General features: G+C 58.0%; 1 protein-coding gene across 1 annotated transcript in view; it reads left to right on the top strand.

Annotated features, from left to right (window-relative positions):
- LOC144951473 (integrin alpha-9-like) overlaps positions 1 to 11,850 on the top strand; it is a 40,349-nt gene extending 28,499 nt beyond the window's left edge. Inside the window, exons 16-28 of the mRNA XM_078881774.1 lie at positions 636 to 890; positions 1,678 to 1,754; positions 2,812 to 2,962; positions 3,800 to 3,889; positions 4,556 to 4,635; positions 5,060 to 5,149; positions 5,724 to 5,832; positions 7,235 to 7,342; positions 7,878 to 8,009; positions 9,165 to 9,284; positions 9,597 to 9,698; positions 10,324 to 10,443; positions 11,732 to 11,850. Coding sequence (XP_078737900.1) covers positions 636 to 890; positions 1,678 to 1,754; positions 2,812 to 2,962; positions 3,800 to 3,889; positions 4,556 to 4,635; positions 5,060 to 5,149; positions 5,724 to 5,832; positions 7,235 to 7,342; positions 7,878 to 8,009; positions 9,165 to 9,284; positions 9,597 to 9,698; positions 10,324 to 10,443; positions 11,732 to 11,821 — 1,524 coding nt within the window. The 3' untranslated portion in view covers positions 11,822 to 11,850. The remainder of the gene's footprint in view (positions 1 to 635; positions 891 to 1,677; positions 1,755 to 2,811; positions 2,963 to 3,799; positions 3,890 to 4,555; positions 4,636 to 5,059; positions 5,150 to 5,723; positions 5,833 to 7,234; positions 7,343 to 7,877; positions 8,010 to 9,164; positions 9,285 to 9,596; positions 9,699 to 10,323; positions 10,444 to 11,731) is intronic.
- Positions 11,851 to 26,375: the final 14,525 nt, after the last annotated feature.

Raw genomic sequence — 26,375 nt, 5'->3', positions numbered from 1 at the left:
GCGGCGATGTCACCCGGGTGCCATGGGTTGACTGGACGATGCACCACCTTTGCCCCCTACTGTGGCAACTCACCTCTCCACCCACCTCGCCACCCACACGACAAACTACTCCCTCACCTCTTTAACACGGAGCAGGTTTCCGCGACCTATATTATTCATAATGAAGGTTTTTGGGTGAGATCGCGTAAGTATAAATGTGTCGTAAACCTCCACCACCCGTCGTATTCAAATTATAATTGTTGTGGATTTACTCTCCAACACACCGCTGGGCTGAAGTAGTAAACTCACTGGCGCCTGCTGTTTACGTGACAAACCTCGCTGGCTGCGTCGGGTGGTGGAGGGTTACGACACATTCATACTTACTCCTTCACCTACCCAGATGCCTCCCTGCCAACCTGCCACCCCTTGACTGAGCCAGCTACCCCGCGCCCGACAGAGTTGCCCACCCACCAACTCACTGCCTGCCAGGAGCATCCGCTCGCCGCACAGCGGAGATCCCGGCCTCCTCATCGCGGTCGGGCAGCAGAACCCCCGAGTCGGACTCAGCGTTGTCATCGGCGTCTCTCTGACCCCTGACCTCCCCGGCTTCCCCTCCACCACCCCCATGCTCTCTCCCACCCCCGCACGTCTCACAGGGGAAGGTGAACGATGTAGTTGCGCCCTTGGTGTTCGAAGTCCGCTACTCGCTGGCGCACGGGGAAACGGCGGAAGACGAGCCGAGGGGCGCCAGCCGGAGGAGGAGGAGCGACTCCCCCGGGGGTGGCAACAACACCGGCAGCGACGGTGCCGGCGATGGCGGTGGTGGTGGTGACGATGATGACGATGACCTCCCCGCGCTGCGACCTGTCATCAGATGGAGGGAGCGACACAGGGATTCGGCGAGAAGTGCGGTGAGGAAACCACAACATTCACGAATCGCTAATCCCTGTCGTCTCAGAGCCCAGATTCCAAATCCCAGATTCTCAAATCCCAGAATCTGAAAGACTAACTTCTCAAAATCATAGATTCTCAAATCCCAGATGGTCAAAACTCAAATTCCTCAATCTAAAAATCCCTATTTCCCAACATACGAGTCTCTCGAAAATTAGATTCTCAAAACCCACATTTCCAAATCCCAGATTCCACAAGCTTTGGACTAATGCGGTGCGGGAGGATGTGGAGCTGAGTGGTACCAGCGGTGTCAAGATCGGCCTCTGTGGAGGAGGAGGCTCGTGAAGGACGCTGCTGCTGGGCAGTTGGAGGCAGTCGCAATCCAGCAACAGCAGAGGGCAGAGGAGCGACGCTCACAACAACGAGCGGAGCGCCGGGCAGATACAGGGCAGCACGTTAGCCCCGGAGGGGGCACAGCTGGTGCATCTGCCAGTTATCTCCGTCAACCCACGGCACCTGGGTCTGTCCCGTGACCTGTCAGCGAGCCTTCAACACTTGGCCTCGGAGTGCACCTGGCCTAGAACGAGCGCCGTGGTGACGTCACTGCCACTATGTGGGGGATGGCGGTTATTGTTGTTGTCGTGCATACATGTGTGTGTGTGTGCGTGTGTCTGTGTGTGTGTGTGCGTGTGTCTGTGTGTGTGCGTGTGTGTGTGCGTCTGTGTGTGTGCGTGTGTCTGTGTGTGTGCGTGTGTCTGTGTGTGTGTCTGTGTGTGTGCGTGTGTCTGTGTGCGTCTGTGTGTGTAGACAAAGTTTGAGAGGAACTGCCACACCGACGTGTGCCCGGCTGACCTCCGAGTGAACGGGACCCTGGTGCTGCCCAGGTGCGTGCGCCACACAGCGCACCACCGCCGCCCTCTCGCCACGACAGCCACGTTTCACGACGCCGGTGGCGACAGCCGCGCCGGGGGCCGCCGCCGCCGTGACGAGGGGGGGTTGAGTCATAATCCGTGTTTGCGGCACGCGCCGCTACGGTCGTCCACATGATGAGGATGATGACGAGGGCGATGATGACAATGACGATGATGAGGATGGCGACAACTGCGGCGACGACAGTGATGATGATGATGACGGTGATGACGATGATGACGGTGATAATGGTGAGGGGGATGATGACGGTGATGATGGTGAGGGCGATGATGACGTCAATGATGATGACGACGGCAGTGGTGGCGGGCCATGTGTGTGCGTGTGTGTGTACGTGTGTGGGGAGCGGTAGGGTAGTAGCGGTTAGCGCGCTGCGCTATGAACCCGGCGACCCGGGTTACATTCCTGCTCACGGCCAACACCAGTGACGATTATCTGAACCGGTCTTGGGCCTCCCCTAGGTCGGCTCAGCCTCAAATGAGTACCTGATGTGGTGTGTAAACATTGCCACTGGGGAGACAAAGGCGGTCGGGCGTGGTGCTGGCCACCCACCCCATCATGTACCGTTCCGGCCTTCATAGGTGCTCGCTTACAGCACTTGCCCCAACAGTCTGTTAAGGCTATACGGGGGTCTTTGTGTCTGCGTGCGTGCGTGCGCGTGTGTGCGTGCGTGCGTCTGTGTGCATATGTCTGCGTGCGTGTGTCTGTGTACGTGTGTCTGTGCGTGCGTGTCTGCGTGTGTGTGTGCGTGCGTGTGTGCGTGTGTGCGTGCGTGTCTGTGTGTGCGTGTCTGTGTGTGCGTGTCTGCGTGTGTCTGTGTGTGCGTGTCTGCGTGTGTGTGTGCGTGTCTGTGTGTGCGTGTCTGTGTGTGCGTGTCTGTGTGTACGTGTCTGCGTGTGTCTGTGCGTGCGTGTCTGTGTGTGCATGTCTGTGTGTGCGTGTCTGCGTGTGTGCGTGTCTGCGTGTGTGCGCGTACATGTGTGTGTGTACGTGTGTGTGTGTGCGTGTCCGCAGGCCGCTGTCTGACCGCCCCTACCTGGTGGTGGGCGAGGTGCGCTCCCTGCGCGTCAACCTGAGCCTGGCCAACGCGGGGGAGGACGCCTTCGACCCCACGCTGCACCTCCACTTCCACCCGCGCCTCTTCCTCGTCAACGCCTGGGACACGGTGAGCCCCGCACCGCCACCTCCTCGTCCTCCACCTCATCGTCCTCCTCCTCCTCCTCGCCGTCGCCGCCGCCGCCGTCTTCGGCCGTGCTCTACCCACTGCTGGATGATTTTTTTGTTCGGGAAAAATTGATGTCGCGGTCACTGAGCGACAGGTGCCACGTCGCGACGTGTGAGGGGAAGTGTGTGGGGAGTGTGAGGGAGTGTGAGGGGAGTGTGAGGGAGTGTGAGGGAGTGTGAGGGAGTGTGTGGGGAGTGTGAGGGAGTGTGAGGGAGTGTGTGGGGAGTGTGAGGGAGTGTGGGGGGAGTGTGAGGGAGTGTGGGGGGAGTGTGTGGGAGTGTGAGGGAGTGTGTGGGGAGTGTGAGGGAGTGTGTGGCAGTGTGAGGGAGTGTGAGGGAGTGTGAGGGAGTGTGTGGGGAGTGTGAGGGAGTGTGAGGGAGTGTGTGGGAGTGTGAGGGAGTGTGTGGGGAGTGTGAGGGAGTGTGAGGGAGTGTGAGGGAGTGTGAGGGAGTGTGAGGGGAGTGTGTGGGGAGCGGTGGCACAGCGGTCGGCGCTACGCAGCCCGGCGACCCGAGTTCGATTCCCGTTGATGGCCAACAGCGGTGACGATTATCTGAACCGGTCGGGGGCCTTCCCTAGGTCGGCTCGGCCTCAAATGAGTACCACGGTGCAGTGTGCAGTAAACATCGCCACTGGGGAGACAAAGGCGGCCGGGCGTGGTGTCGACCACCCACTCCCCCTGTGTGCCGTGCCGGCCTTCACAGGTGCTACTCGCGAACCACACTTGCCCCTACAGTCCGTTGAGGCTACACGGGGGACCTCTGTCTTTGTGTGCAGGAGGAGGAGAAGGCGCTGAGCTGTGAGGTGCTGGAGGGGAATTTGCTGCAGTGCAGCGTGGGGTTCCCCTTCCTCAAGTCTCACACCAAGGTGGGGGTCACGTGGGGTGTTGGTCACGTGTGGTGTGGGTCACGTGTCGTGTGGGTCACGTGTCGTGTGGGTCACGTGATGTGTGGGTCACGTGTCGTGGGTCACGTGTGGTCTGGGTCACGTGGGGTGTGGGTCACGTGAGGTGTGGGTCACGTAAGGTGTGGGTCACGTGAGGTGTGGGTCACGTGAGGTGTGGGTCACGTGTGGTGAGGGTCACGTGAGGTTAGGGTCACGTGAGGTGTGTGTCACGTGGGGTGTGTGTCACGTGTGGTGTGTGTCACGTGTGTGGTATGGGTCAGGTGAGGTGTGGGTCACGTGAGGTGTGGGTCACGTGGGGTGTGTGTCACGTGTGGTGTGAGTCACGTGTGGTGTGAGTCACGTGGGGTGTGGGTCACGTGCGGTGTGTGTCACGTGTGGTGTGGGTCACGTGTGGTGTGAGTCACGTGCGGTGTGTGTCACGTGTGGTGTGGCGTTGTCCAAGGCGATGTGTAACATTGTGGTGTTACATGATGTGGTGTGATGGCGTCGCGTGTGACGGCGTGGTGTGTGGTGTGTGACGGCGTGGTGTGTGACGGTGTGTGGTGTGTGACTGCATGGTGTGTGCTGTGTGGTGTGTGAGGGTGTGGTGTGTGACGCTGTGTGGTATGACGCTGTGGTGTGCCTCAGCGGGAGGTGAGCGTGCTGTTCGACAGCAGCCAGCTGAGCGGCGAGGACGATCTGCTCGAGTTCAGCGCTCAGATCACCAGGTGAGGTGCCCCACCGCCCCAGCTACCCACGCGGTGTGCCCACCGCCCCAGCTACCCACGCGGTGTGCCCACCGCCCCAGCTACCCACGCGGTGTGCCCACCGCCCCAGCTACCCACGCGGTGTGCCCACCGCCCCAGCTACCCACGCGGTGTGCCCACCGCCCCAGCTACCCACGCGGTGTGCCCACCGCCCCAGCTACCCACGCGGTGTCCCCACCGCCCCTCGTGATCACCCGCCTGGCGCTCATCTTCCGTGTGTGCGTCATCTATCCAGCTGTGTGTACGTGTGGGCTGCTGCGAGCCTGCTATGAGCCTGCTATGAGCCTGCTATGAGCCTGCTATGAGCCTGCTATGAGCCTGCTATGAGCCTGCTATGAGCCTGCTATGAGCCTGCTATGAGGAGTTTCTTCTCTCCTCTTCTCAGTCAGAACATGGAGCACAACGAGACCCTGGGCGACAACCACGAGCTGCTGTCCATCCCCCTCCGCTACGAGGTGGACACCACCCTGCACGGGTCGGTAGACATCCGCGGAAGCTCCCTCAACACACACCGCGTGTCTGTAGACATCCGCGGAAGCTCCCTCACCACACACCGCGTGTCTGTAGACATCCGCGGAAGATCTCTCACTACATTCTGCTGCTGATGATGATGATGCTGCTGGTGCTGCTGCTGGTGATGATGCTGATGATGATGCTGATGTTGCTGCTGGTGATGATGATGCTGATGATAGTGCTGCTGATGATGATGCTGATGGTGCTGCTGCTGATGATGCTTCTGCTGGTGATGCTGCTGATGATGCTGATGCTTCTGCTGGTGATGATGATGATACTGATGATGTTGATGCTGCTGATGCTGCTGTTGATGATACTTCTGCTGGTGATGATGATGATACTGATGATGCTGATGATGCTGATGCTGCTGATGATGATACTTCTGCTGGTGATGATGATGACACTGATGATGCTGATGATGCTGATGCTGCTGATGATGATACTTCTGCTGGTGATGATGATGATGCTGATGATGCTGATGCTGCTGATGATGATACTTCTGCTGGTGATGATGATGATGCTGTGCGTGAGTGCAGCTCGGTGTCCCAGACATCGATCCTGTACGGGGGCGACGCGTCGGACCGCGAGGCCGTCGCTCTGCCCGGCCAGCCGTGCCACTTCCAGTGGCTCAACTTCACCTTCCAGGTGAGCCGACTCACCCTCACCTGGTGAGCTCACCTCTTGTACCTCACCTGGGTGAGCCGACTCACCCTCACCTGGTGAGCTCACCTCTTGTACCTCACCTGGGTGAGTCGACTCACCCTCACCTGGTGAGCTCACCTCTTGTACCTCACCTGGGTGAGCCGACTCACCCTCACCTGGTGAGCTCTTGTAACTCACCTGGGTGAGCCGCTCACCTGCTTTAGGGAGGTGGGATTGTCTGGGTGTGGGCACCCGTGTTCCCGTGTTGTACCCATGTCCCCATGTCCCCATGTCCCCGTGTCCCCGTGTCCCCGTGTCCCCGTGTCTCTACGTCCCCATGTCCCCCGTGTCCCCGTGTCTCCATGTCTCTACGTCCCCATGTCCCCCGTGTCCCCGTGTCCCCGTGTCTCTACGTCCCCATGTCCCCCGTGTCCCCGTGTCTCCATGTCTCTACATCCCCATGTCCCCCGTGTCCCCGTGTCCCCGTGTCTCTACGTCCCCATGTCCCCCGTGTCCCCGTGTCTCCATGTCTCTACGTCCCCATGTCCCCCGTGTCCCCGTGTCTCCATGTCTCTACGTCCCCATGTCCCCTGTGTCCCCGTGTCTCTACGTCCCCATGTCCCCATGTCTTTCAACTCAAGACCCCATGTCCCCGTGTCTCCCTGTCGCTCTGTCTCTGTGTATCAATGTCCCAATGACCCCGTGTCCTGGTGTCCCTTTGACCTCGTCTCCCCCGTGTCCCCATGTCCCAACATCTCCATGTCTCTGTATCTACGTCCCCCATGTGTGTACGTGCGTTGAACTTCTTTCGCACCGTACGTAGCCAACCCTGCTCATCGGAGGTGCGGGGTAAGGACAACAACCTAAACACAAAAGGAGTGAGTTTCTCAATCTAGACGATGATTTAAAAGTGCACGCAGCTCCCAGCGGCTTCCTCATATCGGAAGGGAAGAGCGTTCCAGACGGCCGCAGAAGCGCGTCTGAACGCGCCGGTGTCCGTTATCTTTGCTCGACGGTTCACCAAAAGCCGCTGCCGCTGCGGCGAAGATGAGCGGACTTTGCGTGACGATGGTTGATGACTCCTCGACGAGATCGGCAGCGAGGTGTTGTGCTCGATTTGTAGCCCAGCTCTCAGCAACCCACTCGGGCCGGCAACCCGTCCGCACCCACTCGGTCCAGACGACCGCGGGAGCGCCTCTGGAAGTGCCCCGCGGTGACGATGCGGTGAGCACCTTCGATGGCCGCAGGGAGGATTAGCGGAGTCCACGCGATGGTGTCCCCCGCCGTGACCCCCCGTAACCCCCCCGTGACCCCTCCCGTGACCCCCCCCGTGACCCCCCCCCCCCCGTGACTTCCCCCCCCCCCCCCCCCCCCCGTGGTGTCCCCCGTGTCTGGGCCCTCGCAGGCATTGAACCTGGGCCCCAGTCGGGCCCCTGGGGCCTTTCTCGAGGTGCTCATCCCGTCTCGCCTGCACCCCGAGGGGCCGCACGCCCTGCAGCTGCACGAGGTGCAGGTGAGCACGGCAGCAGCAGCAGCAGCAGCAGCGGCATCATCATCATCAGCAGCAGCAGCAGCATCATCATCAGCGTTACCATCATCAGCGTTATCATCATCATTATTCTATCATCACAATCCTCATCAGCGTTATCATCATCATAAGTGTTATCATCATCAGCGTTATCATCATCATCAGCGTTATTATCATCATCAGCGTTATCATCATCAGCGTTATCATCATCAGCAGCAGTGGCATCATCATCATCAGCAGCGGCATCATCAGCAGCAGCGGCATCATCGTCATCAGCAGCGGCATCATCATCATCGTTATCATCATCATCATCAGCGTCATCATCAGCAGCAGCGGCGTTATCATCATCATCAGCGTTATCATCATCATCAGCGTTATCATCATCATCAGCGTTATCATCATCGGCATTATCAGCAGCGTCACCACAATCATCATCGCCGTCTGCATCGTCGTTGTCTCCACGGAGACTCTGCGGCGCTCACGATCCCCGCCGCCGCCCCGTGCCCCCCGGGCTGTGCAGGTGTCCCCGGGGGGTGGGGGGGGGTCGTGCTCCGCCCCGGCGCTGGGGGCCGTGTGCGTGACGCCCGAGCACAGCGGCGAGAGCGTCTACCAGCTGTTCAGCTTCTTCAGCAAGAGTGGCCGCACAGTGCTGGTGAGTGGGCGTCTGTGTGTGTGTGCGTCTGTGTGTCGGTGTGTGTGTGTGTCGGTGTGTGTGTGTCGGTGTGTGTGTGTCGGTGTGTGTGTGTCCGTGTGTGTGTGTCCGTGTGTGTTTGTCGGTGTGTGTGTGTCCGTGTGTGTGTGTGTTTCCGTGTGTGTGTGTCGGTGTGTGTGTCAATGTGTGCGTGTCAATGTGTGTGTGTGTGTCGGTGTGTGTGTGTCGGTGTGTGTGTGTCCGTGTGTGTTTGTCGGTGTGTGTGTGTCCGTGTGTGTGTGTGTTTCCGTGTGTGTGTGTCGGTGTGTGTGTCAATGTGTGCGTGTCAATGTGTGTGTGTGTGTCGGTGTGTGTGTCGGTGTGTGTGTGTCGGTGTGTGTGTGTCGGTGTGTGTGTGTCGGTGTGTGTGTGTCGGTGTGTGTGTGTCGGTGTGTGTGTGTGTGTCAGTGTGTGTGTGTCGGTGTGTGCGTGTCAATGTGTGTGTGTGTGTCAGTGTGTGTGTGTCAATGTGTGCGTGTCAATGTGTGTGTGTGTGTCGGTGTGTGTGTGTCGGTGTGTGTGTGTCGGTGTGTGTGTGTCGGTGTGTGTGTGTCCGTGTGTGTTTGTCGGTGTGTGTGTGTCCGTGTGTGTGTGTGTTTCCGTGTGTGTGTCGGTGTGTGTGTCAATGTGTGTGTGTCAATGTGTGTGTGTGTGTGTCGGTGTGTGTGTGTCGGTGTGTGTGTGTCGGTGTGTGTGTGTCGGTATGTGTGTGTCGGTGTGTGTGTGTCGGTGTGTGTGTGTCGGTGTGTGTGTGTCGGTGTGTGTGTGTCGGTGTGTGTGTGTCGGTGTGTGTGTGTCGGTGTGTGTGTGGGGAGCGGTAGTGTAGCGGTTAGCGCGCTGCGCTACGAACCTGGCGACCCGAGCTTGATTCCCGCTCACGGCCAAAATCACCCATAAATGAGAACAGTACCTGATGCGGCGTGCAAGCATCGCCCACCCCCTCGTGTGCCGTGCCAGGCCTTCGTAGGTGCTCGCTAACAGCACTTGTACCTGCAGCCTGTTAAGGCCGGTACACGCACGCGCAAAGTGCACCTAGCCTGGCACAACGTCATCGCCGGTGGCTGCCCGCGGCCGCGTACGGGGGATTGTGGGTAAACGGCGCTGCATTGTGGGTAGGACTGTGCGTCGTGGCCGGAGGGCTGCGTGTCGGTGCGCTGCGAGCTGGGACCCTTCGCCCCGGGGGAGACGCCCAGCGTCAGCGTCAAGGCGCTGCTCAACACCGACATCCTGCAGCAGGTAGCCCCCCCTCGCCCCCACCTGCCCCCCCCCCCACATCCCCCCTCCCCCCCACCCGGACCCCCCCTGCCACGTCCCCCCCACCCGGACCACCTCCCCCGACGTACCCCCCCCCCCCACGCCCAGTCCCCCACCTGGCCCCCCCTTTCCCCCCACCTGCCCCCCGAGTACCTGGCCCGCCTTGTAAGTTCAACGTCGGCAATGGGGGAGACAAAGGCAGGCGTGGTTCTGGCTGCGCCGCGGCTCGCGAGCTGCCCTTGCCCCAGCAGCATGCGTGGCCTACCCGGGGCGCCTGTGCCTGTGCTTGTGCAGGAGAGCTCCTCGGTGATCCAGTTCTCGGCGCGTGCCGAACTCCGGGTGCCGCACTCGGACCGAGTGGTGGAGCTCTCCACCGGCGCGCCGGGGACCATCGCGGTGAGACACCACCACCACCATCAACACCATCACCACCATCAACACCACCATCGCCATCGTCACCACCACCGCTATCATCACCATCACCACCATCGACGCTATCACCGCCATCACCACCATCACCGCCATCACCGCTATCGTCACCATCACTGCCATCGACGCTATCACCACCATCACCACCATCACCGCCATCACCGCTATCGTCACCATCACTGCCATCGACGCTATCACCACTATCAATGCCATCACCACTATCACAGCCATCACCACCATCAACACCATCATCACCACCATCACCGCCATCCCCAGCATCAACACCATCATCACCACCATCGCCGCCATCACCGCCACGAACTCACCGACCTTCCGATCGCGAGCCGCTCGCTCCACCGCTGAGCCGCCGTCAGTTTTGCACGCGTGAGCAAATGTCCTCGCACGCCACCAACGGCACGCGCTCCTGGGCCTCCCCTAGGTCGGCTCAGACTTAAACGAGTACCCGCTACAGCGTGCACACATCGGCACCCCGCCCGTCGTGTGCCGCGCCACCCACCAAGACGGCACTTGCCCTGACAGGCCGCGAGACTACGCGGGGGACCTTTGTCTCTGTGCCCGTGTGGGTGAGCAGGTGGTGTTCGAGGCTCTTCACGACCTCAGACCCCGCGGCTTCATCGCCGTCTGGATCATCGCCATCAGCCTCATCATCGGCCTCCTCATCCTCATCCTCCTCATCGTGCTGCTCTGGAAGGTCGGTGTGCGGCCAACCGTCCTCAGAGAAACTTGAGATTCTTTATTATCTTCTTCTTCTTATTCCTCCTCCATCCGAGCGTGCGTACGGATTTTTTACTTCTTTCGCGCCGTACGCAGCCAACCGCGCGAATCGGAGGTGCGGGGGGGAAGGACAACAAACTAAACACGACAACAACAACAAGCATTTGTAAAGCAATGAGTTTGTCGATCTAGATGATGATTTTAAAATGCACATCTCCCTGCGGCTTTCCGAATATCGGAAGGAAGAGCGCATTCCAGACGGCCGCAGAAGCGCAATCTGCGATGCCGGAGACCACCGTCTTTGCTCGACGTCTCGCAGCCAAAAGCCGCCGCCGCCGCGAGGATGAGCGGAGTTGACGTGACGATGGTTTTATGGCTCCTCGACGAGGTCGGCAGCGAGGGTGTCGTTGTGGTCGATTTGTGGCCCGGCACTTTGCGTGTGCGGTGCGCGCGACCTCGTGACATCGCATTCGTCCGGCGCCCGGTCTGGAGCCACCCAGCGACGCTCCCCGGGCTCCTCTGCCTCTCTCGACGGTCGCCGCGGCACTCTCGTGCGCCGCATACAGCGTTGCCCCCTCGCACGCGTGGGCTTTCCTCCGGGTGAGCCGGCTGCCTCCCACGCTTACAAACGGCTCATTAATTGGGCCGATATCACCTTCACACGTAGAGGACCGCAGAGCTTGGGGGTGGTTATCTGGTGGCCGATTTTCACAGCGTGGCTGCTGCTGCTGCCTTCCCGCTCCTCATCTGCGGTTCCTCTTCCTGGCGTCTCTGAGTCGTCCTCTCTCTTTCTGAGTCGTCCACTCTCTCTCTCTCTCTACGAGAGCGACGAGCAGATGCCGTGCGGTTGCAGCGCGGTGTTACAAGTTGACATCGTCGTCGTCATCGTTATCGTCGCCTTCGTCGTTGTTATCGTCGTCGTTATCATCGTCGTCGTTGTTATCATCGTCGTCGTCATCGTCATCATGACCTGGGTGGCAACCTCTCGCCGCGTCTTCTCGATGTCGCCCCATCTTCCTCTGCCCCGTCAACTCTCACCGTCTGGAACCTTCTCTCCCGAAGGGAACCGTCCCTGGTAGCGGCGCGCGGGAAACTCTGCACCGTCAAAATCCGACGTCGTGCGTTTACACAAAAACGTCAAGCGAGGAGTTGAGCCCCGGTCGCGTAAACCTGGTGAATCCCGATCTGACTGACACTGTGACCTCTCACCCCGGCCGCCCCCACCCCTCCACCCCTCCGCCCCCACTCCCCGTGTCTCCTCAAAGCTGGGATTCTTCAAGCGGAACCTCAAGGAGGAGCTGGAGATGCAGCGAGCTCGCAAGAAGAGCTGGGACTGGGTCAAGATGGCCGAGTAGATCTCGATGATAAGGTGGTGGTGGTGGGGGTGGTGGTTGTGGGGTGGGTGGGTGGGATGGGTGAGTGGGTGGGATGGGTGAGAGGGTAGGATGGGTGAGTGGGTGAGTGGGTGGGCGAGCGGGTCCAGTGGTTGTCCACCCACATCCACGGCCTCACCGGGCCGATGAGTCGACGCAGGTCGGGTGATCGATTAGAAAATCTGTAATCGGCTGTCCCTCTTTTTGTGATTGATTTTTGAGGGGGCCACCTAGGGTGGGGGCGGGGGGGGGGCCTGGTGACCACAACTCCTCGCTCGGACGTGGACACAAAGCGGTGGTTTTGGGGCCGACGATTCAAGTCGTGCTCCATTTCCGAGATTGGCGATTTGCCCGATCGCCCGGCTGTTGGCGGCGGCCGCTGCCCCGGGAAGCTGGCCGGGAGGCAGGGGTTGGCGGGGGGCCGTCGTGCAGGCGCCAACAACGCGCTCCACGCTCGTTTGGCGCCTGGCAGAGGGGAGGGGGCGATGGGGACGTGTCGGCGGCTCCGCTAGTCGTGCTGCTCTCGGCGAGTTCGTCCTCAATCGCCGTCGCCGTCCAGCTCCCGTTATCTAACTCCGAACCTTGGGTCGTTTAGGTTAATTAATTTAATCGCGCGGGATTTCTTTTTATTTTTTAAACCTTATTTATGTTGTTGTTTTCGTTGCGAAGTTTAGGACTTGTTGCGCTTTCTGCCGCGAATGCGGCGGTCGCCGCGGTGTAGACACGGCACCTTGTCCACCCCCTGTCCACTCTGTGTCCACCCCCTGTCCACTCCGTGTCCACCTCCTGTCCACCCCCTGTCCACCCCCTGTCCACTCCCTGTCCACTCCGTGTCTGCTCCGCTCCACGTCCACTCCGCGTGGCGACCTTGTCGTCCATTGGGCGCGATGTCTAACGTCACGCCGCGATTCAACTCCGCTCGTTTTCATCGTCTGCACCGATGTAAACATTTTCGCTGCCCCCGCGGGATAAAACCTCGCGCGAGCAACGGAACGTAAAGCTCCCGTTCGTATAATAATTGTTTTTTTACCCTTCTATCTGGCAACAAAACTGACACCTTTTTTTACAAGGAGTCATGTTTACATAGACCACAATACCTGCAGTCATAATGCAAACAAAAAACATAACTCTGATAATGTATGCACTGTCCTTGAAGTTGATTGGTCCACACCCGAGACAGATTTCCTTAGAGCCTAGTCTCACATGGGTTGGACCAGATGACGCCAAAAGGCGCACAACTCAAAGACAATGCACCATCAGAGTATGAGAGCTCGGGGTAAGCATTTACACCATTGGAACCTCATTTGCCAGTAAAAATATGATAATTGTTTTTTTACCCTTCTATCTGGCAACAAAACTGACACCTTTTTTACAAGGAGTCATGTTTACATAGACCACAATACCTGCCGTCATGATGCAAACAAAAAACTTAACTCTGATAATGTGCACTGTCCTTGAAGTTGATTGGTCCACACCCGAGACAGCTTTCTTTAGAGCCTAGTCTCACATGGGTTGGACCAGATGACGCCAAAAGGCGCACAACTCAAAGACAAAGCTGTCTCGGGTGTGGACCAATCAACTTCAAGGACAGTGCACATTATCAGAGTTGTGTTTTTTGTTTGCATTATGACTGCAGGTATTGTGGTCAATGCAAACATGACTCCTTGTAAAAAAAGGTGTCAGTTTTGTTGCCAGATAGAAGGGTAAAAAACCAATTATCATATTTTTACTGGCAAATGAGGTTCCAATGGTGTAAAAGCTCCCGGTCGTAGTTTAGCGTCGCCAGAGGAGACTAGCCGTTACCCGTTAGTCGACAGCGCCCAGTGAAACGAAGCCCAATAACGTCAACAAAGAAGTCGCGAATTAGCGCCGGTGCAGCGGCTCAGCTGCTCAGCAGCTCAGCGGCTCAGCGGTGGAGCGAGCGGGCTCACGATGGGAAAAGGTCGCGAGTTCAACTCCTGGCCGTGCCGCATCAACCGCTGGGCAGTGCCAGCCACGCAAGCACCCAATACCTCACCACCGGTGGTGCAAGCACAATGTGTAAATGTAGTATTTATGTTTGCGTGTGTGCGCGTGTGTGCGCATGTGTGTGTGTTTGCGCGTGCGTTCGTGTGCGTGCGTGTGTGCGCGCGTGTGCGTTTATAAGCGGGCTGTGTGTGTGCGCGCGTGCACACGTGTGTATGTGCCTTCATAGGTGCTCGCTAACAGCACTTGCCCCTACAGTCTGTTAAGGCTATACAGGGGATTTTTGTCTTTGTATGTGCGTGCGTGTGTGCGCGCGTGTGTGTGCGCACTTGTGTGTTTATAAGCGGGCTGTGTGTGTGTTTTATTAATTAATTTCATTCATTCACCACCACGCATAGTCAGCGATGGACTGTTGCGGCAAACGTTTTTTAAAAATATATAAACAATTAAAGACTTGGTTTCACTTATGCTCAATGCTGATGTCTCAGCTGCAATTCATTACTGTGGCGGTGGGCTGGCTGCATCGTCTTCTTAAATTAGATCTAGAAACGAGACTCGTTTTCATTTTGCCAGGTAAAGGCCCACCGAGATGCACGATGCGACCTGGCAGGTCACGAATGGAAGCTCAACGCAGTGGGGTTATCGTCACGCGGAAATTAATAAGAGCATCGAAATACTCGTAACACGCGTGACGTTGTTTCTGAGTGTGGAGGGAAAAACCGGAGGACCCGGAGAAAAATCCACGCGACCACGGGGGTAGAGAAACGCAAACTCCAAATATACATCAACAGGCGTCAGGGTCGGAATCGAACCCACGACCTCCTGCATACCAAGCGAGGTAGTTAACATCTCGCCAGCGATAAGTTTAAATCTAGGTGGTTAATGAGCCAGATGAATGTGTCAGGAGTAGCGGAAAGGCGAATCATCGCCGCTGTGATGATGACGCCTCCTCCATATACATCTCTGTGTGAGTCTATGGGTCTATTTGCGAGTCTATGGATCTCTGTGTGAGTCTATGGGTCTCTGTGTGAGTCTATGGGTCTCTGTGTGAGTCTATGGATCTCTGTGTGAGTCTATGGATCTCTGTGTGAGTCTATGGGTCTCTGTGTGAGTCTATGGGTCTCTGTGTGAGTCTATGGGTCTCTGTGTGAGTCTATGGATCTCTGTGTGAGTCTATGGATCTCTGTACGAGTTAATGGGTCTCTGTGTGAGTCTATGGGTCTCTGTGTGAGTCTATGGGTCTCTGTGTGAGTCTATGGGCCTCTGTGCGAGTCTATGGGTCTCTCTGTGAGTCTATGGGTCTCTGTGTGAGTCTATGGGCCTCTGTGTGAGTCTATGGCTCTCTGTGTGAGTCTATGGGCCTCTGTGTGAGTCTATGGGTCTCTGTGTGAGTCTATGGATCTCTGTGCGAGTCTGTGGGTCTCTGTGTGAGTCTATGGGTCTTTGTGATAGTCTATGGGTCTCTGTGTAAGTCTATGGGTCTCTGTGTGAGTCTATGGGTCTCTGTGTGAGTCTATGGGTCTCTGTGTGAGTCTATGGGTCTCTGTGTGAGTCTATGGATCTCTGTGCAAGTCTGTGGGTCTTTGCGTGAGTCTGTGGGTCTCTGTGTGAGTCTATGGGTCTCTGTGTGAGTCTATGGATCTCTGTGTGAGTCTATGGATCTCTGTACGAGTTAATGGGTCTCTGTGTGAGTCTATGGGTCTCTGTGTGAGTCTATGGGTCTTTGTGATAGTCTATGGGTCTCTGTGTAAGTCTATGGGTCTCTGTGTGAGTCTATGGGTCTCTGTGTGAGTCTATGGGTCTCTGTGTGAGTCTATGGGTCTCTGTGTGAGTCTATGGATCTCTGTGCAAGTCTGTGGGTCTTTGCGTGAGTCTGTGGGTCTCTGTGTGAGTCTATGGGTCTCTGTGTGAGTCTATGGATCTCTGTGTGAGTCTATGGATCTCTGTACGAGTTAATGGGTCTCTGTGTGAGTCTATGGGTCTCTGTGTGAGTCTATGGGTCATTGTGATAGTCTATGGGTCTCTGTGTAAGTCTATGGGTCTCTGTGTGAGTCTATGGGTCTCTGTGTGAGTCTATGGGTCTCTGTGTGAGTCTATGGGTCTCTGTGTGAGTCTATGGATCTCTGTGCAAGTCTGTGGGTCTTTGCGTGAGTCTGTGGGTCTCTGTGTGAGTCTATGGGTCTCTGTGTGAGTCTATGGGTCTTTGCGTGAGTCTGTGGGTCTCTGTGTGAGTCTATGGGTCTTTGCGTGAGTATGTGGGTCTCTGTGCGAGTCTGTGGGTCTCTGTGTGAGTCTGTGGGTCTTTGCGTGAGTCTGTGGGTCTCTGTGTGAGTCTATGGGTCTCTGTGTGTGTATGTGGGTCTCTGTGAGTATCGTCCTGTAGCTGGTGCGGTGTGTATATGTAGTATAGTAAACTACGGTGGGAGACCACTTGACGGGTAGCGCACTTTATTCACACTTGGGTTGTCACAATAACACGTGTTGTCACTACAGCTCACGCTACACGTTCCACCTGACACGGGTGGTAACTACTGCTCACGCTACACGTTCCACCTGACACGGGTGGTAACTACAGCTCACGCTACACGTTCCACCTGACACGTGTGGTATCTACAGCTCACGCTACACGTTCCACCTGACACGGGTGGTTACTACAGCTCACGCTACCCTTTCCACCCGGCTACACACACACGGGCATTCCAGCCCCGTAGCATCCGGGGGAACCTCTAGAACCACCCCAGCTTGGGTACGGATCACGACCACTGGGTCCCACGGCCCGGTCCTCACACGGACGTCCGGCCCCCGGGTCCCAAGGTCCCGCCTCTGAGCCACACAGGGCCCCGGTCCTTACAAGGACAGCGGGGCTAGGTGTCTCAGGGCCCTATCTCTTCCTCCTCCGTCTTCCGTCTTCACTGGTCACCAACTTCTCCCCGAGCGCCTGCGCGCACCGCCTTATATAGCCCTCCGCTCCAAGGAGACGGAGCCTATGCGGACCGCGATGTGAGCACCCACCCTAGCTGACCAATCATCACGCGCTGCCACACGATCCATCACTGTCAGCGCGCGTCACCAACACACAGCCAATCACCATCACATAACCCATGACCCCGCGCTGACCTACGATCCCTCACCGTCAGCGCGCGTCACCAACACACAGCCAATCACCACGCGCTACCCCACGATCCCTACTACCCGCGCGTATCACCACTACATCACCCCCCCCCCACATAGCTCGCAGCGGGCCCGGCTGCCAACAACAACAAACCAACAAAAAAAACCCCACTCCCGAAGTGTGCCCCGTAACACAACAACAACGCAGCACAACAACACAACACAACAACACAACAACAACCGATGTACAAACCAACGAGCAACACAATAAAGTTATTCCGAGAAAAAAAAACGTGTCCAGTGTCTCCTTGACTACCGATCCCCCTTCCGCACGCTCCTTGAACGGGTGATAAAGCGGTCGAGCGGACGGGGAACGTAGTGACGAGACGCTCCGGCCGCGTCGGCCCGCATCCCCACCCCATTTATTCGGTCAGGAAAAGTTGCGCGACCAAGCGCGAGTCCGCCTGGCCGGTCCGTCGTACGGGACGAGACGCTGTCGACCGTCCGGTGGCACCGGCAGCCCAGGAAGGCACGGTTCGGGCCTGGAAGAACCGGCCGTGCCCCGGGGATCTGGTCGCCGGTGGTCGGCAGCCGTCAGTTCCCGGACACCTGGGAGCGGATCAGGCGAAAACATGTGAGGATCAGGCGAAGAAATCTCCCTCCCCGGGTCGTCGGTCACATCACCTGCTCGGTCATCACGACACAAAGGAAGGCCATATGGTGGCGAGAACGGTTTTAGCCGGGAGGGGTGAACGTACCACCGGCGCTTTCCCCATTTTATCTGAACACACTGGGGGCGTGCAACCCGCACGACCTCCACGGGTCCCCGCCATGGCCTCAACAATTTAGGTGACGTAGCCAAAGGTGCATGAGGGCAGTGCAGCCAGGTCCTATCGCCCGGTTTCCAATCGTGCACGGACACCTTCCGTGCACGCAAGCGCTCGTTGGCGACTTGCCGAGATCTCGAATTAAGCCATGCGGCCTCCCGTGCCTCGGCGAGTTTAGCTATGTTAAATTTAATATGGTCGTCCAATTTGGAATTAGGCCGTGTCACGGAAAGTCCCAGCTGAGTCTCCATGGGCGGATCGGCCTCCCGACCATACATCAGATAAAATGGGGAAAACCCCGTAGCTGCGTGGGGGGGCATTCTATACGCGGCGAGGACCCCCGGGACCTGCAAGTCCCAGTCAACCTGTGCCTCGCACACCTGCTGGCACAACATGGAGGTTAAAGTCCTGTGGAGTCGCTCCACCATCCCGTCAGTCTGTGGGTGGTACGGGGAGGTACGCACCTTTTTAGTACCCAAAAGGTCGCACACCTCCTGCAGCAATTTACTCGAAAAATTCTTTCCCTGGTCGGTCAGCAAGCGTTCGGGAGCCCCCTTGTCCAAGACGTAGCCTTGGACAAAAGCGTCCGCCACGGCCGCCGCTGACTGGTTGGCGAGTGGCCACGCCATAGGCCATCGGGTAAAGTATTCCACACCAACCAACAGGTACTTGTTACCCCTAGGCGTGACAGGAAAAGGCCCCAAAATATCCAGCGCAACGAGCTCGTTGGTGCGCGAGACCTGAATAGACTGCAGCGGTGGATTTGGCGCAACGGGCGGTGGTTTCCGTTTGGCGCAATCCACACACCCCTTCAGTATATTGACCACATCGCTCCCCATCCCCGGCCAATAATAGTCCCGCTGGAGCAGAGCAAGCGTTTTGTTTACCCCCAGATGAAAGAGGCGTTCGTGTGCAGCCAAAACAACTTTGCCCCGCATAGCGGAAGGCACGACGAGTGCGTGCCGCCGGGACATATTGTCCCACCTCATTAGCAGGCCCTGCTTGAGCAGCCAGGAGCCAGCCCGTGTTCGACCCTCCTCGGGACCCCCCGCCCTACGACGCAACGCGAGCAGGGAGCTATCAGCCATCTGAAGTCGGCCCCACTCAACGAGAGACAGTGAGAGTAGCGAGTCCCCGCCCGCAGGGGTAGCGGGAACGTCAACCATCGGCGCATTCGTGGCCGCGACCAACTCACTCTCGGGCACAGCACCTGGCGGTTTACAGTGCGCCGACCCCATCAAGCACGCACATTCAGGACTAGGCGACAACCGCGACAGGGCATTCGCGTTGGTGTGGCGCAACCCCTTACGGTAAGTGGTCGTAAATTGATAGTCCTGGAGGACTTCCAACCACCGTGACAATTGGCCCGAGGGCTGGGCGACCCTCAATGAATACTGAAGCGCCGCGTGGTCCGTCCGGACCGTAAAATGACGGCCATAGAAATAAGGTCGAAATTGCTGCACAAAAAAAACAATAGCCAGCAACTCGCGACGGGTGACGCAGTAGCGCTATTCCGCAGGCGACAAAACCCTGCTACCATAGGCGACCACCCGTTCAACTTCCCCAACGACCTGTGAGAGCACCCCCCCAATGCCCGTGTTACTAGCATCAGTATCCAGCAAGAAGGGACTCGTAAAGTCAGGGTAACATAAGGGCGGGGCACCCACCAAGGCGTTCCGAAGGGAGCAGAACGCGGCCTCCTCCTCTGGCCCCCATCGAAACCTGACTCCTTTGGCTGTTAGAGCGTGCAAGGGTTTGGCAATGGTGGCGAAATGCTCCACGAATCGGCGGTAGTATGACGCAAAACCAATGAAGCTGCGGACCTCAGAAACCGACGTGGGCGTTGGCCATGAACTGACACAGTTTGTCTTTGCGGGATCGGTAGAGATCCCCGAAGAATCGACAATGTGGCCCAAGTACCTTACGGATTTCCGCAGAAGGTGGCATTTTGCCGGTTTAAACTTTAACTTAGCCGAACGCATCCGCAAGAACACCCCTCTTAATCGCTGGAGGTGTTCTTCAAAGGTTTTACTGAAAACAATGACATCGTCAAGATAAATTAAGCAAGTATCCCATTGCAAACCCGACAAAACCAATTCCATAAGGCGCTGAAACGTCGCGGGAGCGGAGTGGAGTCCCATGGGCAACCGATTAAACTGGAACAGGCCCCCTGGGGTCCGGAATGCTGTCTTAGGTTTAGACTCAAGTCAAGTGTAGAAAAATACCGCGCCCCGGACAATGCGTCCAGGGACTCGTCCATCCTGGGGAGCGGATACGCGTCGGCCACGGAGATTTTATTCAGGCGACGGAAATCCACACAAAATCGCAAGGAGCCGTCTTGCTTTTTAACCAGAACGATAGGTGCTCCCCACGGACTGGATGAGGGCGAAATGATGTCGGCCGTCAGCATGTCATTGACGGCCGATTGAACGTGTTCCTTCTCGGCAGGACTCAGCCGGAAGGGATTCTGCCGGACTGGTGCTGCATCGCCTGTTTCAATGTGGTGGCGTAACAGGTCCATGCACCCAATATCATATTTGTGCGTGCTGAACACATCGGAAAATTCGATCAGCAGAGCGCGCAGCGCACCCAATTGGACCCTTGACAAATCACTTGAGTCCGCACACAGCGAATCGACCCATTCAAGGTCATCACCCGATGTAATTTTCTGCGCCGGGACGGGATCAACATGTGCAACAAGGCGCTCTTCCGCAGGGACCCGTGCCGCGTGAGCAAGCACGGTGCCCTGCGGAATAATGGCCGGCCTTGAACCAGCGTTTAACACCATAACGAACGGGTCCCCGTCAGCCCGAACCAACGTTTGAGCCACCGCCAAATCCAGACCCCTGACAGCTCTATTCGATGGACCCAAAAGCACGCCTTGTCCCGCAGTCTCCCCACCCAATGGCTTCCGCAACCGGAGGGGTATCAACATCTGCGAACCCGGGGGCACGTGCACCGTCTGTGTCGCTAGTGCTTGGATCGTCGCGCACGCCGTCCGTATTTCAGTAGGGTTAGACAAAAAAGAAATACGGCGACCCGATGTCAGCTCAATACAACGTTGATCCACGAGAATTTTAATGGGCATCTTAGCCAAAAAATCTGTGCCCAACAGACAAGGAACCGCTAGGGAAGAGGAGACGAAAATAGGTCCCGCCAATTTAATATCCCCTATGCAAATAGCGGCCCGAATCTGACCGATAATACCCAATGAGCCCCCATTTGCCGCGTAAAATGGCACGTCCACCGGAAGCAGAGGTCGACATTGGACGGGGAGAATGTTATAAATGAGGTCTGAAATTATAGTGGCCGACGCTCCCGTGTCCACCAACACCCTGACCTCGACCCCGTCTATGAATCCCGTAACGACCGATGAACCGGCCGCCGCGGCCACAATTCTGTGGCCCAACTCGGACCATTCAATGTCCCCCTGGCCCCGTACGAACCCCCCTCTCCGAACCGATTCCCCGACCCCCAATCGCACATCCTCCGCCGCAAAGCGACGGCCCATGTGTGTCGTGTATGTAGGCCGAGCATGTGAGGTGCCGTGACTTGCCGGGGGTAGTTGGGACGACTTGGGGCCGTGGTCATCGTCCAGCCGAGGTCCCGTGGCGCGCTGACGTGGAGCGCGGCACCCGGACGCCACGTGGCCCCGAAGGCCGCAGTTGTAGCACGTGATGAGGGACGTCGGAGGTCTCGGTTGCTCCAGCTTGCGGGTCGATCGCAGAGGCGACCGACCCCCCGACCTCCAATCCCCCGGTCGTGCAGCCGCGAACGCCTCCTCCCGTGGGCGAACGACCTGGGGCTAGGTGACCACTGGGCCCGGAGCTGAGACCCCGGCAGCAGTGCAGACGACCACCTGTTTCCGCTGCAGGACCTCGTGCGCCTGAATACTCGTTGCAACACGCAACGAACATATATCCACTTCGTCGGCTGTGTTGATGGGGACCCCCAGGTCCTGTGCCAACTTGAGCAGTTGTTCCAAAACCATAGCGTCCTGCCCCTCCTCGTCCATACGAGGGAACACGGCGTCGGCGAGAGCCAACAACGCCGTGCGGTAGGCGAGCGCGGTCTCCGTGTCCGCCTTCCGTCGGTCGTAAAATTGGTGGCGGCAGGCCGAAGGTGGTCCGTAAACTTTGGCCATGAGGCCCAGCGCAGCCTTGAGCGTGGAGCGGGCCGATCTCGATGCGGACCTGAAGGTCGCAAGCGCGTCGTCGTCCAACATGGCAGGCAGTGCCCGCAGCGCCGTAGCGTCGGACCAGGCCGACATCTCTTGATGGGCGCGAAATCTTCTTTGGAATGCGCCCCAGTCCCCGCCGTCCGCCTTGAAGGCTGTCAACGCGGGAAGATGCTGCTGGAAAATGATGTCGTCCTCTGGCTCCTGACTCTCCCGCGCCGCACCGTCGAGCTGCAAAATGGCGGCCCTTATGGCGGGTGGCTGATGGCGGCCCGTAGCGCGCATTGATGACGTAAGCGGCAGGGATTGGTGGACTCCCGCCACGTGTTGCTCGCAGTTCCCGCCAAAAGATGGCCGCTCAGCAGAAATGGCGGGAATTTCAAAGTCATTTTGGCGGGAATCAGCAACGCGAGCCCTTTCAATGTCCGTCGACGTTCTCGCTCCTCCAGACGTGGTGATCTCCGCTAGGATGGACGCCGCGGCGAGTAGTAGCTCCGCCAGGCGGGAGTGCGCGTCGCGGAGTCCGGCGTCAGCCCCCAGCCGCTCGTTGGGCGCCCATGAAGGGTCTTGTGGTGCCGGCGTCTCTTCCTCTTCTCCCCCTGATGCCTGCTGGCCCGAGTCGTCGTGGTTTTCCTCCCGGTCACACTCGTGAGTCCGATGAGTCTTCCTGGTATCCATGGCAGGATGACTGTTTCACTCCTGACGCCAGTTGTAGTATAGTAAACTACGGCGGGAGACCACTTGACGGGTAGCACACTTTATTCACACTTGGGTTGTCACAATAACACGTGTTGTCACTACAGCTCACGCTACACGTTCCACCTGACACGGGTGGTTACTACAGCTCACGCTACCCGTTCCACCCGGCTACACACACACGGGCATTCCAGCCCCGTAGCATCCGGGGGAACCTCTAGACCCACCCCAGCTTGGGTACGGATCACGACCACTGGGTCCCGCGGCCCGGTCCTCACACGGACGTCCGGCCCCCAGGTCCCAAGGTCCCGCCTCTGAGCCACACAGGGCCCCGGTCCTTACAAGGACAGCGGGACTAGGTGTCTCAGGGCCCTATCTCTTCCTCCTCCGTCTTCCGTCTTCACTGGTCACCAACTTCTCCCCGAGCGCCTGCGCGCACCGCCTTATATAGCCCTCCGCTCCAAGGAGAAGGAGCCTATGCGGACCGCAATGTGAGCACCCACCCTAGCCGACCAATCATCACGCGCTGCCACACGATCCCTTCTTGTGTCAGCGCACATAACCAATCACCACGCGCTGCCACACGATCCATCACTGTCAGCGCGCGTCACCAACACACAGCCAATCACCATCACATAACCCATGACCCCGCGCTGACCTACGATCCCTCACCGTCAGTGCGCGTCACCAACACACAGCCAATCACCACGCGCTACCCCACGATCCCTACTACCCGCGCGTATCACCACTACATATACAACATCGACACGAGGTAGACAAAAGGCGGCCGGGTGTGGTGTTGTTCGCCTCACGCCACCCTCCACTCCTCATGCGCCGTGCCGCCCTCCGTCGCACGTGCCACTCGTGAACAACACGTGTTCCACACGTCTGCGAAAGGGCTGTAGCGGGGGACCTTTGTGTTTCATTCCGGTGAAGAGCTCGCAATGGCCGCGTCAGACACACAGCCAGAGGACATCGAGAGAGATTACGTGTTCGAAAGAAATCATGCGCACATTTATCACGCATTGACCGGATTATAAGACGCGGTGCCCCGCTGCCCAATACAGTTGCAGAGATCTGCGTCTCGCACGCACACAGTGACGACGAAGACGAAGCACCGCACGGGTGGATTCAAGAATCCATCCGCGTGCCGCCCCCACCTCTTGATATCCACCGCGGGTCGAGCCTGCAGCGGCCTCCATTGGCACTGCCACGCGGTCTGCCGTGCGCGTGGAGGCCACGGATTGCCCCCCCCCCCTGGCCCCCCCGGCCCCCCCCGGCCCCCCCGGCCCCCCCCGGCGCCCCCCCCCGCCCCCCCCGCCCCCCCCGGCCCCCCCCGGGGCCTGCTTGGCTTGCGAGGCGAACCGGGGTGGTGCGTTGGTGGCGAGTGGGTCGGGGTGGGGGGGGCGGGGCTGGGGATTCCGCGCACGTGCTGGACACCACCACGTGGTGTGTGCTCGCTTTCATAAGGAGGGAGGGAGGGGGGAGGAGGAAATGGAGGGAGGCGAGCCGTGAGGGAGGGGGGAGCCGTGAGAGAGGGGGGGGGAGCCTTCAGAGAGGGGGGGGAGCCGTGAGAGGGGGGGGGGGGGGAGCCGTGAGAGAGGGGGGGGGGAGCCTTCAGAGAGGGGGGGGGGGGGAGCCGTGAGAGAGGGGGGGGTGGAGCCGTGTTTCCTCCCTCTGTGCTCACCCCCCATCACCGGCTGTCCGCTGCCTCGACCCAGTTTGGTGGAAATTCCACGTTCTCGTGACCGAGGCCAGTGCATCTCGCAGGTCAATCGCTGGTGAATGCCCACGGCCTTGAATCGGGAGTGTTTGTGAGACGCTCCAGCAGCGAGCCGACCTCCTTCCACATTGACGATGAGGGTGCGAGTCAGAACCACCAACATCACCACCAACATCACCACCACGATCGTCACCACGACTCATCAGCATGGCACCATTATCAAAGCCGTCAACATGTGTTTATTGTCAACCTCCTCTTCATCATCATCACCACCACTGTATCTAAACCCGTTCATCATCAACATCATCAGCAACATCATCATGATACCATCTTCATTCACCATCATCACCATCATCATCATCACCATCATCACCATCATCATCACCACTACCATCATCATCACCATCATCACCACCACCATCATCATCACCATCATCATCACCATCATCATCACCATCATCATCACCACCATCATCATCACCACCATCATCATCATCACCATCATCATCACCACTACCATCATCATCACCATCATCACCACCACCATCATCACCATCATCACCATCATCACCACCACCATCACCACCATCATCATCACCATCATCACCATCATCATCACCATCATCATCATCATCACCATCATCATCATCATCACCATCATCATCTCTCCGGCTGTGGTCACTGGAACAGAACCATGGGACACGTAATATGGACTTCGTAATCATCGTCATCATCGTCGTCATCATCGTCGTCATCATCATCGTCATCATCATCATCGTCATCGTCGTCATTATCATCATCATCGTCATCATCGTCGTCATCATCTATATCGTCGTCATCATCTATATCGTCATCATCGTCGTCATCATCATCGTCGTCATCATCATCGTCGTCATCACAGCAGCGATCATTATGACGATGATGATGATGCACCATCGTCATCATCGTCATCATCATCATCGTCGTCGTCATCACAGCAGCGATCATTACGACGACGATGATGATGATGCACCACTCCGCTCCTCCTGACTCCGCAATCGTCTGGCTCATCGACCACCTCGATGTGAAATCACTGGGCAGCAGCAGCAGCAGCGGCGGGAACATCGTCAGGAGGAGGAGGAGGGGGAGGAGGGGCACGCTCAGTTGAGGAGGACATCACTTTGTGAACTTTGTACATCACGAGACAGAAGCGTCCACGTCACACGCGAGCCGACGCCGAGGCTCCAGCAAGGCGACCGCTCTTGGAGCGAGACGACCTTGGACGCCCCTCAAGGTCACCGAGCGAGGCGCTCCGTGAGTTGCCTTGTTTTCATCAACTCCGAGAAATTATCGATGAGCCACCTCTCGAATTGCTTCGCTTAAGCGATGGGCGTCCCACCCATCGCTCACAGTGAACACACACAGCAGCAATCGGTTGCGCGCAACTGGCCCGCTTAAGCCGGGTCCCAGACCTGTGCAATGCAGTTGCGTGCAACTCGGTTGCGTGTAAACGTTTGCTTGTAGACGTCCTCTGCAACCGGTTGCAGAGGACGTCCTCTGCAACCGATTGCGAGCATTTCAGCAACTCGGTTGCACGCAACCGAATCGCTCGCGTGTAGACGTCCTATGCAACCGGTTGCGAGCAGTTGCGCAACTCGGTTGCTCAGGGTAGAGACGGACGCGACCGCCGAGCGGCGATCAGCTTCCATTCGTCGCCATGTGACGCGTTCGTTCGCCACGATTGGCCGTTGCGATGCTCGATTGTTCGACGTTTCATCGCCTTCGCCGCGCCACCATCTCGCTCGGCTACGACTCGAGTTGCGCGATTTCGACGTTGGCCATTCGGCCGAGCGAGCGATGGCCTCGGGTGTGGAGCCCGGGGGGGGGGGGGGGTGTTGGGCAAGAGTCGAGCGACACGTGGCGTGGACGACGAGCTCTTCTTGCCACGCGAGTTTCACGGGCAGAAGAGGCCAGGATGTTGCCGCCAGTTCAGTGTCTCGGAGATTACGAGTCCCTCCAGAGGCGGAGAGACAGAGAGAGACAGAGAGAAACACAGAG

The sequence above is a fragment of the Lampetra fluviatilis genome, chromosome 62 (assembly GCF_964198595.1).
Source record: "Lampetra fluviatilis chromosome 62, kcLamFluv1.1, whole genome shotgun sequence".
NCBI classification, from domain to species: Eukaryota; Metazoa; Chordata; class Hyperoartia; order Petromyzontiformes; family Petromyzontidae; genus Lampetra; species Lampetra fluviatilis.
The sequence above is the reverse complement of the archived record's forward strand: the minus strand, read 5'-3'. Positions and strand labels throughout refer to the sequence as shown.